At 40.8% G+C, this 20,238-nt stretch overlaps 1 protein-coding gene across 5 annotated transcripts in view; it reads right to left on the bottom strand.

Moving 5' to 3' along the window:
- Positions 1–1,346: 1,346 nt before the first annotated feature.
- Positions 1,347–20,238, bottom strand: part of EPHB1 (EPH receptor B1) — a 244,583-nt gene continuing 225,691 nt past the window's right edge. For all 5 annotated transcript variants that reach the window (XM_069975673.1, XM_069975677.1, XM_069975675.1 and 2 more), the window contains exons 10-16: positions 17,739–17,861; positions 15,272–15,519; positions 10,547–10,762; positions 6,221–6,370; positions 3,694–3,887; positions 3,174–3,329; positions 1,347–2,494 (exon numbers count right to left, since the gene is read on the bottom strand). In XM_069975673.1, the coding sequence (XP_069831774.1) occupies positions 2,386–2,494; positions 3,174–3,329; positions 3,694–3,887; positions 6,221–6,370; positions 10,547–10,762; positions 15,272–15,519; positions 17,739–17,861 (1,196 nt within the window). In that variant the 3' untranslated portion in view covers positions 1,347–2,385. The remainder of the gene's footprint in view (positions 2,495–3,173; positions 3,330–3,693; positions 3,888–6,220; positions 6,371–10,546; positions 10,763–15,271; positions 15,520–17,738; positions 17,862–20,238) is intronic.

Genomic DNA, 20,238 nt, shown 5'->3' with positions numbered 1-20,238 from the left:
TTCAGCAGAGCTAAAGATCATCCGGCCAATACTGCAGTACTGGCCGGGATTAACTTCTCAGACACTGGCCATCCATGGACTATCACAGTAATGTTACATGAACAGAGCATAAAAGCACTAGACCGTGACTGACCATCATGTTCTTGAGATATGTAGCTTACAGCCAACACATAGTAACATGTAAACAGAAGAAGCAGCATAGGGCTGGACACTAATATTAGAGGAATAAAGCACAAAGAGCATATTTGTCTATGTTTGTTATTTTACTCTTTGCCCAATTTTAGGTAATCCAGTAAAAAACAGTTTTTTTTACCAACAGAGATGAGTGTAACTCAAGCATGCTGGAGTCCAGTCATTCAGCATTTGACTACCGGTGGCTGAAGTTGTAAGCAGCGAAAGGGAGTCCTGGAAAATATGGATACAGGTATTCAAATGCAGAACTACAGGATTTAAGCATGCTCATGGTGTGCTCATCCCTAGTTAAAAATATTTTCTAGTATGAACAACATGTCGAATAAATTCCCACTATTCAGCTTGTGAAGGTGACACAAGAAAAAGATACCAGACTGGACTCCAGTCACACATGAATTTCAAGGTTTTAAAGAAAAATAAAGAAATGTTGCACAGAAAATAGGAAAGATTTGGTTTCTCCTAGACAGTCAGTACCTGGCATTGTTACTCATCCACACATAAAAGTGAATGAGAATGAGCTTCCATAGCAGATGGTCAAGAGTGGCAATGTTAATAGGAGGAAACCCTACCGTAAACGATCACAATTTTCTTGGAATAAAACATAATATATATCCAAAGCACAACGTTATAGAAATCACAATGATTATGATGACCACATAAATAAAGCTAAAGACTAAGGAAATATGAAGCAAAAGTATTGGATACCTGATACCATTCAGCACATAGTCTCACAATGGAGCAAACAGTTGTGTTAACTAGTTGTGTTGCTTTGTTTTCCGATACCCTTACTTACTCATGAATGCATGGAACATCACCTATTGGATGAAGAAACAAGAGACCAATGTATATTGTGGAATACTCTTGAGGATCAATTCTTATGACAGATGTCCAAGATTAAAACAAATACAGGTAGCTAGAATATTTCAAAAACCTGCTGATATGTGGGATGTGAGAGACCATGTGGAGGGCTTCATCTTCTTCGAGATGCTAGCTAGATAAGAAAGAGTAGAGAACTCCCAGAATCAATGCTTGATCGTCATTCCACTAGGGAATTTTTCAAGGGTAGATAAAAGTCAATAAGTAAAGTGCTTGATAAAGTGTTCTTAAAAAGGCCAACATTGTGCACCCGGTATAATAGCTACTCAGACTAGATGTTGAGTTGATAAATCAATTTTAATACTGTACAACAGAACATACAACAAAGCCCAGTACTGACCTCTTAAACTAGAAGATGTCGCTGCCATGTTCAGCATTAAATATTTCCACACAGACAATAAGATTGTCTTAGGGTACAAATCACATGAGCCCAGTAACATTTGTGCCATGTTACTCCAAAAACCATGGTGCACCAACCACTGCAGATGTCCTCATTGTCCCCATCTGTGAGCCACGTCTTGGCTGTGCTAAGCTCCCGAGACAAAGTCCACTATTATCCTGATCCATTTGTAGAAAGAGGAGAACTCAACAAAGTCCTCTATGTTTCCAAGCTTCATTCCCTTTTCCTCTCTATATACAAACATCAAATCCGCAGCTTTGAATTCTGTATTTTTATTTATTCATTTCTTTGACATATAGGACACAAAGGTAGACGCAATATCAGGTTTTTTTTTTTTGTTTTTTTTTGTTCCTGAATCTTTTTTTTTGCCAAAAAAATGCAAGCAAAAGAAGAAAAAAAAATGTTAGTTCTTCCATACGACCTCATCTTCAATATGAAGACAATCAAAACAATAAGAAGAGAAGATGGAAGTGTGCCGACGGCCTCCCTCCCTGATGCAGCAGCAGTGTCAGTATGAGGAGATGTGGGGCATCCATTCATGGGTGAAGCAGGCTCGATGTGGCATCCTCAGTCTCTTTGCAATTTGTATTATGGTAAAATAAAGCACCTTTTATTTCCAAATGACCAGTACCATTGATGTTCACAGTTAAGAAATCCCTAAACAGGGTCCCATGGATATTAAGTACCAGTCTTCCACCACCAGTGACTGATGTGTTACCTGCCTTTAAATATCTTCCTTTATAAGACAATAAGAGCATTGGGGTTAAAGAGTGGATGGACAGTCCACCATCAACATTGAAGTGTTACCTTCCAAATTGCAAAATTAATCTTTTCCCACTTCCTAAATTCTTCCTATCCTCCAACCACTTCTCTTTCCCACCCCCACCCTCCAGGACTCCATCACCTAGCCCAGAGTCTCATGCTATTGAGGTGGGAGACTGGCTCATTTGGACCCTCATGGATTGAATACAGTTCAGGATTTTTTTCTGGTGTCCAGCTAGTGTTATTCCTATCCTCAGGAGGTCCCTAGAAAAAGAGAAAAAATACCAAAATTGTGAGACAACCGTTATAAATAATTCTGAATCTTTTAAGTACTACCAGTCTGTCATGTTTTGGTAAGCCACCAAGGAGATCAGCTCATCTACAACATTTACCATAGAGATAGCCTGATTGTTTTTTATAAGCCTCCTTGACGTATATATTAGTCTTATTATTAGTGTTGTGCAACCTGCACAAAAGTGTTGGAACGCTCAGCATTCAACTCCTGGCATCTAGAGAAATTGAATGCCACCCTAGGTCGTCCAAAAAACATGGATAAAGTCTATGTTTTCAAGCACTCCATAGGGCGGCATCCAGCCTCTCTAGATGCCAGGAGTTAAATGCCTTCAAAACTTTTCTGAAGTTCGCTCAACATTACTTATTGTAGAGCAATAGGTACTTTTAAAAGATTGCATCAAAAAGCTTTGATTAATTCTATTAATCCTTATCTTATACATTAGATGGAAGAAAGTTGATGGCTGAACATACAATTGAATTACATACAATTGACACAAATGATTATTTTGCAGATGCAGCCATACACATTTTAGTCCATATTGACCATTACAGACTGGCCACACATGATCAATAACATGGGGCAAACAATCTGGGAATACGAAGACCAATATAATGTGTGTATGGGCACCTTACCCATACGATAACTTACTCTAGGGTCATCTGGGCAACAAGCTGCAGAGAGGTGAAACCAGAGCTCAGGAAGTTATCTCTATATTGTCCCATTTTGATAGCGCTCAGCCAGTCGTCCACTGAGGTAAAAGCTGTGAAGTCTGGGATAGAGCGGTCGAGCAGCGGCTGGGAAGGCCTATAAAAGAGACCAGAACCAGAAAATAACCAGACCAGAAAAATAACCAAAATGTGAATAATTTATACAATAAAAAGATTTATTCTTTCATAAATAGAAAACGAAAATTGTAGGGCTGAATTTAGCCAAGACAATAAAAAGCTATGAAATCCACACAACACAAGAACAGGAACAATGTAAAGCTGGAGCTGTAAAGTGTTGGTTGGCATGCCTAGTACCTAAGCCCTTTCTATCCATAACGTGACAATAACACTTGCCTAAAATGTGCCCCTTCAGCTCATACAACATAAACAAAATGCTTATCTTCATTAAAACCCAATGCATTGACTGCCATAGGCCATATTGTTTCTGCAGCCAGACTCACACAGCAGGGATGGTGGCCACTGTCTTGAGGCTGGCGGGGTTTCGGATCATCTTGTCCAGAGTATTGACAATCTCCCCAAAGCGTGGCCGGCTGTTTCGATCCTTCTGCCAGCAGTCCAGCATGAGCTGGTGCAGGGCAGCTGGACAGTCCATGGGGGGAGGCAAGCGATAATCCTGCTCGATGGCATTGATGACCTGTAGCGGGAAGGAGAAGTAGTGAGGAAACGGCTTTACAATCCAATTGGCAATAACATTTAAATAAGAATGATCGAAAACCAAATGGCCGTAAAACTGTAAAACAACAGGAGAGGCAATGACTAAAGTGAGGAGCGAAAAAAGCGCATAAGAATAACAGCCTAGTCTGTCAATAGTATAAAATGCAATAAAACAACAATACTCATATAGTGTTAGTGCATTCTGGATTAGGATTATATTACCTGTATGTATGATCAAAATAACATCACTATATTGTAGGGTCATGAATTTATTATAATTATGTATGGAAATATCTCGATATGCATTCTATGAATTTTCTAACGCATTAGCGAATTTAACACTACTATGTTTGCAGTCATCCGGCGGACTTCTTACACTCGTATAACACTAAGCCCGCTGCTGACTATAGCTCAGTATAGACTTGCATTAATTACCACATAACACTGCCCTCCTGTGTGACTACAGGGGCTCCTGGAGCGAAGGCAATGACCCAGCCAAGGCTACAGCAGGTTAATCACAGCCGCATACTGTTCAGAGCATTGTTCTGCTCTCCCCTTCATTATATCCGCAGCTCACTGCATTACAGTAAGAGCGAAGCATCTCCACCAGCCTGACATATGTTCAAAGCTTCTTCAAGTCCAATTACTTCCCAGCGCACTGGCTGCACTTTCCAATTTTCTTGCTTTATGTGGATTCTTTTCTTCTTTTCCAGCCTGATCCATCTGACACAGCAGTAGCTTCAGTGCTCACCCACCAGTCATCCCTCCCTCCTTCTTTTTCAGCCTTTGATTTTTTTTTGTGTGTGCAATATTTAAACATAGCACCAGGCAGGAACAACCCCTCCGCTCCACCTCAACCGTGTGATGATAGTCTATGTAAACCACCGGCAGGCACCTGCCAGTCACCCCTGGTGAGCCCAAACTGCAGATGTGTATGTCTGAGGAAAGGCTTTCCGGATGAGCTCAGTAGATGTATAGGAATAGGAACAGGTATGGTTTATGTAACTATGTCAGTAGAGCAGGTCATATGTATATGAGCAGCAGATATGTGTGTTAGAGCAACCCTAATGTATGTGACCAGAATACACTAGGTCTGATGGGTGGACAAGATACATGGCCTGTTGTTTCTTCATTATTATTATATATATATATATATATATATATATATATATATATATATATATATATATCAAGTGAGAACGGATAGGCTAGCACCACTGATATATTATAGACACCTGGGCTTGGATGTCTACTCAGGAAGTAATTGCCTTTGGACACACAGCTAGGGGGTGCTCTAATTAAAGACATGAATGATATATTCTATATACAGTAGTCGTAGAAATGAAAGGGGTATTCCACCCAAGAGCTAAAAAATTAAATGCTCCAAAATCTAACAGGTCTTACAAAGTCTCCCTGAGTATTTTAAGCCATCTCCCATTTTTCTACCTGTAGCAGTTCCTAAGTTACACATTTTTCTAAAAGCCAGTCTATATTCAAGATGGTGCTGGCCAAGAAGCTACATATCTCAGCATGCATTGCACCTCAGACCTCAATCTGCTTTTGCTTTACACTGTAAACCAAATATCTATCTGTCTGTCTATCTATCTATCTATCTACCCATCCATCTATCTATGCATCTACATAGATAGTAGAGAGAGAGAGAGAGAGAGAGAGAGAGAGAGAGATGAAACTACTGTGTTTCCTTTTCCCCATACTTCTCAGGGGGATGTCACTGTTATTTCCCCTCTACTTGGCCAGGTGCTCACTTATTTGTACGATCTCAGTGTTGTGAGCAGGGTTACAGAAAAGATGTTACAGCTTGCCTGGCAACAGAAGAAACAGATCATGTGACTTTGGTTTCAGAAGGGAAGGTGGGAGGGACAGAGGAGTGGAGACCAGGTGGACCAGAAGGTGAGGATTTTCAGCAGCTTCAGGGTGTGAGTCAGGATGGGCTGTAGACTAACTGCCTAATTCATGTAATAAAAACCTATGACACAAGCTTAGATTATAGGTAGGAATTCAACAGGGTTAAACACCCCTTTAAGCGGTCATCACTTACCCCAAATTTGCTGTATTCAAGTCCATTTAATGTAGAACTTCATAAGGTGCAGGGAAGGTAGATATGGCAGGAGCGTTCTAACAGCAAATCCCTTCCCTGCACCTTATAAAGTTCTACAACAAACAGCCTTGAATACAGCAAACTTTGCGTGAATGACAATTGTTTAAAGGGTTAAACCACTTAATAAAATTTATTTGCTTTCTCTTTTTGAAATTAATTTAGATGATGAATATCCTAAGGTATAAATGTCTTACATCCTGGTTGGACATGTCCCAGTATGGCCTCTCTCCGAATGACATCACTTCCCACATGACAATACCGTAACTCCAAACATCACTGGCTGACGTGAACTTGCGGTAAGCAATGGCTTCTGGTGCCGTCCATCTCACTGGGATCTTGCCACCCTAAAAATAAAACATATCATTAATTTATATGTAAAGTTGGTCTACTTATTCTCTATGTAGACCATGAAGATGTGATGAATGAGTAACTAGTAATAAGTTTTCTTATATCCATCCATTCTATGTTTTTCAGGCCTAATTTTTGCCAGTCTATTATAAATTATAATGAATCTGTTGGCCCACAGGAGGCCGAGCCACCTCTGCTAAGCTAAGGAAAGTGGCAAAAAGTAAAGAAACAAACAAAAAGTGACTTTTTTAATACATGGGTTAATAAATTCTCACTTTTGTTCTTGTGAGCATGCTATAAGTTAATTCTGAAAAAGGGGATTGATCTCTGCCAATATCTGAGGCCTATTCTGGGCTCCCATGGACGCAGATCTGTATGATTGACTTTTTAACTATGACAGTCCACAACAAAAAATCCAATCAACTTTTTGACAGATATCAGATATTAACTAACTACTCTGACCCACATTATTGTCACAAAAAGGCAATGTAGATTAACAAAAAATTGGTGGCATTATCACATAAACCAGTGGCTTCTGACCTGCTTCTCTCTAGCACTAGCATGCTTGGAGTTGTAGGTACTCAACAGCTGGTCTGCTCCAATTCTACGACTTCTTTTCCTTACACAGAAGGGCCATGTTCACACACCTTCTTCTGTTGGTTGTTTAATGTTCATTATGAGTCCAAGGGATGCCGGCTATTTCATAAAGACGACCGTGATTGTACAAATAACATATGTCAATATAAAATAACGGGTGTTATTTGGCCTCAAAATGATGGCCGTCCTAAAAAACGTCCTTCAAGACGTGAACATAGCCATGATCTGTAGTGGTTGCATAATCCTCGTGAACAATAATAACTAGGCTATTGTAACGACTGAAGTCGTGGATCCATTGTGCCACCGATAGCGATGACGTAATCCACACCAGGGAGTGGAGTCTAAGGGGCCACTGGTCTTCACCAGTGCCCACCACCAGGCAGGTCGGACTTACTGCGGCATGCGACCCCCTGGTCGCTACCCCTGGTTTGGCCTCCCAACGGCGGCAAGCAAGGTGCAGCAGCAGGCCCAGACCCTTGCACATGGGGACCAGTGTCCCAGCGGGAGGAGCGGCTGCCTGGAGCACGGACCACAGAGGCCGTGACAGCCATGCTCCCACCTCTGGAAGATAGTGAGGAAAGGTGGCCATCTTTTAACATAGATCATGATCAATATTAGCGGCCATGTATATTACGAGATGATTGTCTTTCCCTGCTATCTAACTAAAGTGGGAACATAGCCTTACAAAAGTTTTCTAAAAAATTCTAAAAAAATTCTGTTGAAATCATTGTAATATGTGTAGAATACCATATCCGCATATGTTTCACAGGTTAGTCTCTTCTGATACTGTGTGGAATAGTAATACATGTCACTATAAAGGTCCACTCGGAAGGACACAGCGGACCACAATGAAGAATTGTACATTAGCTTCCGCAAGAGGTGAGGTGGCAGCTCTCAGAAGCGCTACGCAACTTTATTAATATTGCTGCTTATTTCAAGGGCAGAGGAAACCTTGACTTGAGGAAATGCATTTAATCTAGTGTGATAAAGACATCTCATTCAGGACCTCGCCATATCTAGCCAGCAATGAATTCTCCTCGGCATCTGACTAACACAAACTGAAAACTGCTTTATTCAATCATCACTTCCGAGAAATAAGCTATGCATTATGGATAGGATTTAGATGGGATTACAGGACGCCGTAAAAAAAAAGTTAAAGAAGGGGAGAAAGAAGGAAGGAACAAGGGAATTTATAACGCTGACCAGATGTGAGCCGAGCTCAGAGACAGATCAGCTTCATTTAAACAGGCCGCCTCCATTATATTTGTAGAGCTGAGATCTGGTATTATCCATTGTCGGATGAGGACTGAATAGCTGTGTTCTTTTATTTAAAGAAGATTTATTCCTACGGCGCCAGCCCTTTAGTTTTATTATTATTTATCTAAATAAAATGTTTCATAGATTAGAATTTCAATTACTGGAAAAGCATACGCTGTAAGTCATCAATACAGATACCCAACAGAACTGATTTATGTTTGTATAGTCCACAGTTATCATCCTGCAAACAGCCCGGCTGTAGTGCACACTGATCCATTTACACTTGTAAAACATTACTAAAAGCCCTATTACACCAAGCAATTATCAGCCGTATTTGGCCGATAATTGCTTGGTGTAATAGCTCCTGTTAAAAGGCAGCGATTAGCCGACAGAGACAAGGTCAGCTGATACTTGTCTTTCAATATGTTGAAAGATTTCAGAACGATAACGATGGTCTGCTGGCCGTCGCCCCCTGGGCAAAAGAGCGGCGGCAGCAGACTGCCCTATTTCCTATATAAACATCATCCGGGGAGCCCCTCCCGCAACTCCCGGCGATGTGTGTAATAGCGCCAGCAGCAAGCGTGGAACGAGGAGCACACCAGTGCTGATCTGACAGGTCGGCGCTCGCTTTCTCCATACCATGTAATAGGGGCTTTAGAGGGGCCCAAAATAGGACCGCCAGTACATGGGTGTGGCTATAGAACAGGTACAGGTACCAATCATACCCCAGTCTAGGTGCCAGAGGGGGTACAATGATTATATAATTGCCATCTAGTGGCTATATCGGGAGGTTCATATTTACTAACACCTAAGGGCGTAAAACATAACTTTTATTTAATGTATAACTAAAGGAGCAATAAACCACACAATTAAAAACTTGTGTATACTACTGGCTGATAATAGTGAATAATGTATATACTGCCCAAGATTTACAGGCTAGGTGATGATCCTTATTGTAGGGGTCTGGCTATGGAAGCCAGAGATCATACACTATCACAATCAATCAAACACATGACCCCCCCCTTCCCCAACATGTTTCGGCACAGATTGTGCTGCTATCAAGAGGTAGCGGGGGAGGGGGTACAATGGGCACATAGATTGCTGGGGTTAAACAGAGGGGTTTGAGTGTTCAGCTTTCACAAAGAATACTTGATGTGCAACATAAAAAGAAATAGTGTTTTTAACCCGTTAAAGAGGCACTGTCTTTTTCAAACACCTTTGATATAGCTTGGCAACATATGAAAATTATTTAGTGTTCGCCGGATCCTGAACAATCAGGAGAACAAGCCAGGAGAAGTCCGCACTTAGCACATTTTCTCCCAACTCTGTGTCACCTGATCAAGACTGCTGCATAATCTACTGTAAGTCTATGGGACCGTCTTGCTCACATAGACACAAAGAGAGAGGTGCATGGTGGTGTGTGTCTCTTTCTGCTTCTTCTACTGATCAATGAGGGTCTGAACACTTAGACCCTGACTGATGTCCCTAGGACACTGCCCTTTTCTAACCCCTATCATTTTTTCTTTTCCACTTAAGAGGTTTATCCAGAATAAAAAAAAACTTGGTCACTTTCTTCCAAAAACAACACAACTTTTGTTCCAGTTTGGGTGCAGGTTTTGCAACTTCATTGAAGTGGATGGAGTTTAATTACAAACCACGCCTGAACTGGAGACAAGAGTGGTGCTGTCTCTGGAAGAAAGTGGTCATGTTTTTCTAACACTATATAACTCCTTTAAGGAAACCATAGTAGATCCTGTTTTTGGCATGGTAGTTTTTATTGGTACAATTTTGGGGTAAAGGGGTTCTTTTGATCCCTTTTAGTTAAAATTTTGTGGGGATGTGAGGTGACCAAGAATCAGTGATTCTGGAATTTGGTACTTTTATGGCATTTATAAACATATACAATTGTCATTCTTTGCTAAAAGACGGTAAACATTTTGCTGAACTTCTATATGATAGATATCCAAATAACTGTAGAAGAAACAGAGTATATGCCACCAAATTGTAAACATTAGCAATAAGTGAATGTACAGTAAGTTTGGGTTCGTGAAACCCCAAACAATTAGCATTTGACTCACAGTGGCTGGAGAAAATAGATGCTGCCCTAGGGCCTATGGCTGTGTCCATGTTTTCCAGGCAGCCCTAGGGCTACATCCATCTTCTCCAGCCACCAGAAGTCAAATGCCGAACATTCAGGGTTTCACTAACCCAAACATACTGTAAATTCAGTAGTAAACAGTTACAGTCATCTTTGCTTTTTTAAATTGCTCTAAGTGAATACTGTATTTTATTATTTTCCATAATGAAAGGTCTCTTACCAAGGAGCTTGTATAGGTTGGATCTGATGTATCATCTTGAAGGTAACGAGAAAGCCCGAAGTCTGATACCTTACAGACCAAGTTGCTGTTGACCAGAATATTCCTGGCTGCCAGGTCCCGATGAACATAATTCATTTCGGAGAGGTACTTCATGCCTGCCGCAATTCCTCTTAGCATTCCCACCAGTTGGATCACTGTGAACTGTCCATCGTTTTGCTAAAGGACATATAAATAATGAAAAATTAGATGCAACATGGAATAACTACTTTAAGACTTTATAGTAAGGTATGTAATGTAAAGTAACCAAAATTCCCCAGTAAACTGAAGTTTATGAGTTGCCCATGAGTCTCTCTTGGTTATATCTGTGTGCTGTAAACATGGAGAATGACCAATGGACCAACCATTACAGATCCAAAAAAAGCCATTAAAACGACTTTTCCCAACTTAGGGGGGAGGGGGGTGTAGAAATTTATTTTCCCTATAGTGCTTCTTATAGAGAATCATGGTGCCCACTCAAATATATAGGCAATCATTTAGGAATGGGGAGCACAGTTTACGACAACCCTAGGTCAAGAAGGGACAATACCTATATTGTCAATTTTTTATCTATATATTTTTTTTAACAATAAAGGAACAATGTCTGTATCACTTCATAAATGGCACATTTAGGATTTCAGGGGGGAAAAAAAAACAAATGCCAACCCAAGTGTCAATCATAATGACAGCCATATTGAATGTCCCTGAAACACTTTTTCACTGAGACTTAGCTCATATTTCATTCAATAGAAAATTAAACCTTAATAAATTGAATATAGTTCCAAATATTGAACTGTTCTGTTTTTACACAGAGTTCTTCTATATGCTGCTTGGCTCTCAGAACCCCTATTCAGATCCTGCCCTTTCTTTCTACATGAGAAAACACCAAGGACTTAATCTCCAATGCAGCTCATAAATATAAAAAAAAAAAACACAGGAGCGGCTTTATTAAAGCTGTATGTGAAATATAATAAGCTGGCTTTATTCCTTTCAATGCATATGCTTCTGTCAAACATGCAAAGGTACCAGGCAGTCACAATACATCTGTAATGCTGCAGCGAGCAGGCTGACAATTCTCTTCATTAGTGGATGAAAAACATACGAGGTGTTATAACAAGGGTTGTGCCCGCTAACTATCAAAATAGATATTTAAGCTTATGGAACATATGGTTGTGTAACATTAGCATTGAAAATGCGGTGTGTAACTGTAGTAGGCGCATTATGAGCATGCTTGGGTGGCACGCCGCGCTTATAGCAAACATGTCCCTTTGCTAGGGTCACAGCACATTCTTTGCTTGTTCAGGTAATAAAAAGAATACAAAGCATATGTTTGGTAGGGGAAAAGAAGATAATAATATACTGTAGGTTCTCTGTGTTTGCTTTGATTTCCAAGGTAATCATGCACTAAAGTATATAGTCTACCTGGCTTACCACTGATGTGCATGTATATGCAACTGAGACATAAAGAAGGACGGATGGAAGAAAAGACAGATGGTAGGAAAGGGAAGAAGGAGAAGAAAACAAGAGAGGGAGCAAGCGAAGGAGGAAGGAAAGGAGGTAGTGAGGAAGGAAAGAGGGTAGCGAGGGACAGATTGAGGGAGGGACGAAAGGAAGGGAGAAGGAAGTGAGGGAGGAAGAAAAGAGGGACAGAAGGAAAAAGGAAGGGGGGAGGAGCGACAGCGGAAGGAAGGAAGGAAGGAAGGAAGGAAGGAAGGAAGGAAGGAAGGAAGGAAGGAAGGAAGGAAGGAAGGAAGGGGGAGAAGCGACAGCGGAAGGAAGATAGGAGGGCGGGAAGGAGAAATTAAGGAAGGGGGAGGAACGACAGCGGGAGGAAGGAAGGAAGGAAGGAGGGAGAGAGGGAGGGAGGGAGGAAGGAAGGAAAGAAGGAAGGAGGGAGGGAAGGTGGGAGCAGAGCACTGAGAATGAAGGTAAGGTTTCTACCTTTATCCTTGGTGCTGTTTTCATTAGCAGTTTATTTCCTATGCTAATGAGGTATTTTGAAGCACTGGGGACGGGACTATTGCCGGGATGAATCAGTGTGCTAATTATTAGGTTTGATCGAACAGCGGAAAAAGCTAGGTTCGATCGAACTCAAACCTAGCCGAACCTTCCGCATTTGGTTCCGTGCTGAAGCCTGGAATTCTGGAATACAGCCTATTACCTAGGCTGTACCCGGAATTCCAGGAGGTCCCCAGGATGTCTCCTCCTTACGCACGGACCGGGAAGGCATCAGCAATCAAATGCGGAAGCTCTGGCAAGGTTCGAGTTCGATTGAACCTAGCTTTTTCCGCTGTTGGATCAAGCCTACTGAGTATTAGCACATTAGATAAAACATGTTATTGTTCATGCTAAAATGTTGTTGGATTGTAAACTCCTGAGTTTTATCCCCTGAGTAAGCAGTAACTTATATTCCAAAATGTTTAGCTATTTTAAAAATATTAAAAACATTATATATATATATAAGTTTAGAATTTCATGTTGGGACCCAAGAACCCCCTCCATTTAGGTATAAGGTATAAGAACAATGAGGTGTCCAGGTGATCCTTCCCAGCTCTCATGTGTCTGTTTCCATCTTGGATTTTGTAAGTGCCAACATTTAATGGTTATTGCTGACCCCACACATTCAATAGACTGGGTAAGAGAGTGCCCAGCCTGATAAATGTAATAAGCAGCAATGCACACAGTATACGACATGCATCGCTGCTCATATACACACACATACAATGTCCTGGCGTGCTCCAGTCCTATGATGTTGCTCCCCCGTTCTCATGTTTTAGTAGCTACATCCGTTTCCAATTTTATTGTGAAAAATGACTACTTTATTTTATTCCTTAAAAGCGAAAGACCTACAAACAAGCATCATCTGAAATAGAGGTCTAGCAAAGCATCTCCAGGGAGGAAGCTGAGCATCTGATGATGTCTGCGGGCTCCAGACTTCAGGCAGACATAGACTGTAAAGTATTTATATCCAGGTATTACATTGGATCCTTATATTTATAATGATGTTAGTTTTTCCTATTACTTTAGAGCAGTATAATGCAGAGATACTCTCCATAGAACATACGCACCAGTTCTCGGCTAATAATTCCCACTAATCGCATGTGACACAGGGATTATCATACAACATGGACTCGATGTATAGAGGTAGTTGAAGAAAAATCTCTGCATATGGAAAATGAGATGACACAGACGTAAACCAGTAACATATGACCCATGCGGGCTGCCATGTGCTGTGTTTGGGTGAGCAGGTTTGTATGGCAATGTTATGTTCACTCTCAGACACAGGAGGTCCCAGCGGATTGAATCCTATAACCTACTTCCAGGAGTTACCAAGGTTCCAATTAATGTCCCTATTTTTATCCTGAGGCTGAAACTAGATTTTTTTTAGGTCATCTGCAGCGAGCGTTTGGCTGGTGCTTCATCTTTACAATCACGCTGCACCGTCTCCTGACAACTTCATCAATATAGCCCAGGCATGTCCAGTATACATCTGTGTACGCTTTACATAGAGCGTAGATCCATCAGTCTGGCATGAAGGATCCAACAATGGCAACCGTCTGATTGAACACACATGCCTCTGTCTTACTAAATTGTATTTCTTCTAAATTGGGTTCAAGGGGAATACAGTGCCTCTGTTTCTTCACAAGATGAGGCCTTTTATCCGCTTTTATATTCTGATTTTTATACGGTTTTCCTTTCCAGGCTATAGGGGGCACTCATCTTTTTCTGAGCAGTGGACAGCATAGCAGGACATCTCAGTTAGCAGACAATTGAAAGATTTGTATAGGAGAGTGTTGTGGGCATGCTCTATGACACACACAGTCTTCACTTTGCAGGGTGGACTACCTACTGTTATTCGTGTGATCTGTGGTATCTGCCTCCAAGATTTAAAGGTGTTAAATGAGAATTTGTATGTATATATTTAAAGGGTATTTTTAATTGTTTTCAAATCAACCGAAAGTTACGCAGATATTCCAAAATCTTCCAGTACTTATCAGCCACTGTATGTCCTGCAGGAAGTGGTGTATTCTGTCCAGTCTGACATGGTGCTCTGTGCTGCCACCTCTGTCCATGTCAGGAAGTAACAGCAATTCCCTATAGAAAATATTTGCTCTGGACAGTTCCTGTAACGGACAGAGGTGGAAGCAAAGAGCACCAAGTCTGACTGGACAAAATACACCACTTCCTGCAGGATCTACAGCAGCTGATAAGTACTGGAAGCCTTGAGGTTTTTAAATGGAAGTCATTTACAAATCTGTATAACTATCTGACACCATTTATGCCTTTAAAAATTGTTAACCCACTGTTAAAGGAATTACAGTGCAGGCCCATTCAACCAAACAGGACTGACACAGCTCAGTAGCCGTAAACACTGATGTGTAATGAAAATCCCAGTGTTAGCTCTGCATCACCTTCATTTTTACACTTGTCCACAGTTCTAGAGGTCAGACATACATGACCTTAGGGATATGCCATCACCTTATAAGAAGGATGTATCCCTTTAAATAGATTAGTCATATACTGTCATATATTTTAGGTATCTATCTTAAATTGGCTAGCACCCTAGACATACATTATTGAAAGGGAATGCAATTATGTGTTCTTCTTTTACTCAATTTGCATTATATGTCATGTATATGATGTAAGAGATATAACCACCTGTGTCTGTGTGTAATTCTGAGTACTCACCCGAAGGAAGGAGTCCAGGGCTCCATTTTCCATGAACTCGGTAATGATCATAACCGGTCGGCTCTTGGTGACCACACCTTCCAGACGGATGATATTGGGATGGTCAAACTGGCCCATGATGCTCGCTTCACTCAGGAAGTCCCGTCTCTGCTTTTCGGAATATCCAGCCTTGAGGGTTTTTATGGCAACATAGATTTCCCTCTTCCCAGGAAGCTTTAGTCGGCCCTTGTACACCTCTCCAAATTCCCCTGCGGGTATATTAAAATGGATTATGTGAGTAAGTTTTGCATAAGGCTAGCACATCATGGCAATAGTAAAACGACAAGTCACCGCCATAGTCCTACAAACTCAAGATATCCCAAATATAGTGGTGCCTTGGATTATGAGCATAATTATTTCCAGGACCGTGTTTGTAATCCAAATTAATCTTAAACCAAAGCAAATTTTCCCATAAGGAATCATTGAAATGCAGACAAATAGTTCTACACCCCAAAAATATAGATTTTTTTTATACTGAATAACATGTAAAACAAACATTTAGAAATAGCTGAATGTGTCATATTATAAGTTACTGTACAGTATATCAATCAGCATGTGGTGTATAATGTATAGTAAGTACATAAACCTGATAACACAGCAGCAATTTGTAGATACAGGATGAGATTGCAGATCCCCATAATGCAGTAGCGTAGTACAACAGGCTGGAATAGAGAATCGCTGCTGTCAGCGGTCTGTGTGACCACATGACAGCAATGGGGAAGGGGGTTGAGTGTGAGTGCAGTGTGTATAGCTGAGTGTGAGTGCAGTCACATTATAGCAGCAGTGTGTATAGCTGAGTGTGAGTGCAGGCACATTATAGCAGCAGTGTGCATAGCTGAGTGTGAGTGCAGTCACATTATAGCAGCAGTGTGTATAGCTGAGTGTGAGTGCAGGCACATTATAGCAGCAGTGTGTATAGCTGAGTGTGAGTGCAGGCACATTATAGCAGGAATGGAGAGGATGGGAAACACAAGGGCTGACAGAGACTGCAGGAAGCATGAAGGAATGAGCAGGGCAGATGTGGGCACAGTATAGCAGCGCTCTCTGTCCAGGGATAGAGGGGTTACAGCTATGAAGAGATTACCTTGACAGTCCTGTTCCCTGATGCAAGCCCCAGCCTGAAGGGGATCTGCTATGATTTGGAAGGTAAGGGAGACTTCCTGGGTCAGAGTACAGTGCTGTAGACCCCGCTGTGCAGACCATGCCCCTTCCCCACTCCCCGTCCCACCCAGTACTGAGAGCTCTTAAACCAAAGCAATGCTCTTAAACCAAGTTACAATTTTGAAAAACTGTGAGCTCTTCTTGCAAAACACTCTCAATCCAAGTTACTCTTAAACCAAGGTACCACTGTACTTATGATTGTTGCTCGAATTCTTCCACCATAGGAAAATATAGCAGATGCATGATGGTTGTTGGTGAAGCATGACTTTATTGTGACCATTCCATACAACTGCGGAGCCTTATGGTAACAATTACTGTAAACCAATGTAATGTTACGTAACCAGGAAATTTCATGACTTCTGATGACGTGTATTTAAGAGATTGTGGTAGTAAAGCCATGCAATCATCCAAAGGCAATGGATATAATATTCTTACGTAGCAGGGCTTTGAAACAATTTACATCAAAGTTAAATGAAAACTAGTTTTTATCTTCATTTTTATTAGCATCAATGAACCAGTACATTTTTCTAACAAAAGGATTTTGTTGGTCTATACTTAGAATAGGCCATGATTAATGTCGGATTAGTGCGGTTCTGACTCTCCAAACATGCTGATCAGCTGTCTGAAGGGTAAGTAAAACATAAAAAGTATAGAAAAATCCTAGGACATCAATACTAGATGGACATGGATCCAGTTCAGGGTCAAAGTTATGCTTGTCTGAGGGCAGCATGAAGAAAAAAAACAAAAAAAAATTACATACTCACTCCCCTCCCCAATTCCACTACTTTTGACTTCCAAAAAAGACTGTTTTGCCAGTTTTCGGCTAACCTAGCCAATCATTGAGTGCAGCAATGTCCTCCCTCAATCAGTGATTGGCTGAGTGTCCGTTACTGATGAGACAAGTCCAGAAGTAGCTATGAAAGTGACAAGAAGGGGACCAAAAGACGTCAGGGGCTCAGGGGAACCAAGGGAGATGAGTATGTCTTTCTTTCATTTTTATGATTCCCCCCAGGAACACTTTTTTTTTTTTTGGTGAACGGTTATCCAGGCTTGGAGGAGGAACTGAGCTGCAAAACCACACCCAAACTGAGGACAGGAGAGGTTTTGTTTCTAGAAAAAGTAGCCATGTTTATCTATTAAATGCCATTTTGGATGTTTTTTTTTTTTTTTTTTTTCTTCAATCAATCACTACTTCCGCTGACATGTATAAACTACAGAAATGAAATGAATAAAATAAATAAAGTGTCCAATAAATAAAATGTCCAACCTGCCCCGATGACTTCCTCAATCTTCACAAAAGAGACGTCAATTTCCTTAGCAAACTCTCTTACAGCCTCATTGGGATCTTCATATGTGAAGGGGTCAATGTAAATTTTCATCCCTGGGGATCCTGCAGGAAAGAGAAACATAGAAGATAAAATGGACGGCGGATAAAGTTTCAAACAACAAGTTATTTACATGCCGCTAAATTCATTCTCTCCAACTTAATGAAGCTTTGAAGGTGCCCGATGGCCATTATGGGCATCACAGATCATTTGTCATTCTTGGCTGTCTAGGATGTGACAGTAAACAAACACAGATGTTACAAATGATCTTCTACATGATGGAACACCGTTCTTCATGCTCATTGTATCTATAGCTGTACTGACTGTGTTTTTGTCCTGACTCCATTGGGACTTGGATAACAATACTAGCAAGTATTCTAAACATCTGTGATGAACCCATCAAGAGACTGATGTTTGTTCAAGGTAATCGGATTGCCACCATAAGCAAAATATCTGTTTGATTTTATATTCTTTAGTAGAATTAACAGAATGATCTTTAGTAAAGATGAACGCAACTCAAGGATGCTCAAGTCCGATCGTTCCGCATTTGAAGAAGTTGGATGCAACCCAATGGATTCTAGGAAAACATGGATACAACCAATGGCCTTAAGGTGGATCCATGTTTTCCTGGACTGTCTAGGCCTGCATCTAACTTCTTTAGCCACCGGTATTCAAATGCCTAACAATGGGACTCAAGCATTCTCAAGTTACGCTCATCTCTAATCTTTAGGTTTATAGCTATCTTAAGGCCCCCTTACATAGGCCAATTGTCAGGTGAATTAGCATTCATAAAAAGACCAGCAATGATCGAATCTTATGTGCAGCCAATAAAATCACTGCTATTGGCTGTACATCAGCTGTGCAAATTGGGTTGATTATTGATAGGATATCCACACATACATGTATGGTCAAGTGATTATTTGAGCTGCGTAAAGGCTCTGCAAAAAGTGCCGATCACAGAAATCGAGCTTGTTGGTCTCTGTAAAAGGGTCCTTAGTGTTTGGAAAAATGGCCAGAGCTTTATTCAGTCCACTTTAAACCAACATATATAACACCCTTGTGCCACCACAACCCCTGATCTGGATGCATTTCGAGCACATACTCTTTTTCTCTTACTGATATACAGATTCCTCTGCTCTGTCCCTCATTCTATTGCTCTTTAAATCCAGTTATAAGAGAAAATGACGTGTGGTGTTCAGGCTCTGGGCAGTCATCTCAAGCCAGCTCATATCTGTCCAACTCTACATCTATCTTATATAGGGGAAATGCATTTCCTTGAATATGACAATGCTTCACAGACCAGGATTAAATCTTCCTCAGCTCTTGTCCAGCATGTGATGAAATGAAGACTTGATACGGCATCTTTTCCCTTCCTCCCCCTCCCTTCTCTACCGGTTTATCTTACCTTGTGCGCCAGTATCTCTATAGAGCCATCACTGCTCACCTTACTCGCCTCTCAACACTCCCCCTCCCCCCCAGCTCTCTCACTCTCCTTACAGGAATCTGGTTTCCTTTCTCTCAATCCCTCCTTGGCTTTATCTTCATTTTATAATGAAATCATCATTCCATTATGCTTACACTTTATCACTGTGTCCCGGGGTAAGGAAGGTTTTGTTCCCCCTTGTCCCAGGTTCTCTATGTGCTGCCATCAATAATATGCACTTTATAAAAAAAAATTCAATTTGGTGTTCTCCATCCGGCTTCCAGGAAGTCGTTGGCATTTCAGTATCAACTCGATCATTTGCTCTTTCTCAGCCATAGATGACAGCCACACATTGCAAAAGGAGGTTAATCTTTCTGATCTTAGCGGGTTAATTAATTTTCACCCTGACTGCAGCCAAGAATCTTTCCGGGGAAAGGACAGATATCATTACGGGTGGGTTTCTGCAGCTCTCAGGCCACCGTAAACAGATTGTTTAATGAGAGATGCATCTATTTGCCTAAATGACACACGGGCGCAAGCTGGCAAATGACATTTCTTGTTCTACCATGAAAGGACCCATTTTTATGCATGTAATTCAATATAGATGAAGAAGAAACACAACCTCAGCATTGTTGAATGTTGTTTAAGGCATAACCGCAGAATAGTTATAGGTCAATTAGCTAATCCTTATTAGTTGTAAAATTGGCTACTTCTGTAATTCAGAAAAAAAAATTGCTAGATGATATTTAAAAATAGAGTAAATAGATAGATTGGTGGGTGGATAGATGATAGATAGATAGATAGATAGATAGATAGATAGGAGAGAGATAGATGATAGATAGATAGATAGATAGATAGATAGATAGATAGATAGATAGATAGATAGATAGAAACAAAATATAACTGCGGCACTCCAGGCTTTTTGTGCAAAATAGTTGAAATATTTATTCCACTATTTTTTTCTAATAGTATAATAGAATAAACCTATTTTGCACAAAAAGCCTGGAGTGCCGTGGTTA

Source organism: Dendropsophus ebraccatus, chromosome 6, assembly GCF_027789765.1.
Source record: "Dendropsophus ebraccatus isolate aDenEbr1 chromosome 6, aDenEbr1.pat, whole genome shotgun sequence".
Taxonomy (NCBI): Eukaryota; Metazoa; Chordata; class Amphibia; order Anura; family Hylidae; genus Dendropsophus; species Dendropsophus ebraccatus.
The sequence above is the reverse complement of the archived record's forward strand: the minus strand, read 5'-3'. Positions and strand labels throughout refer to the sequence as shown.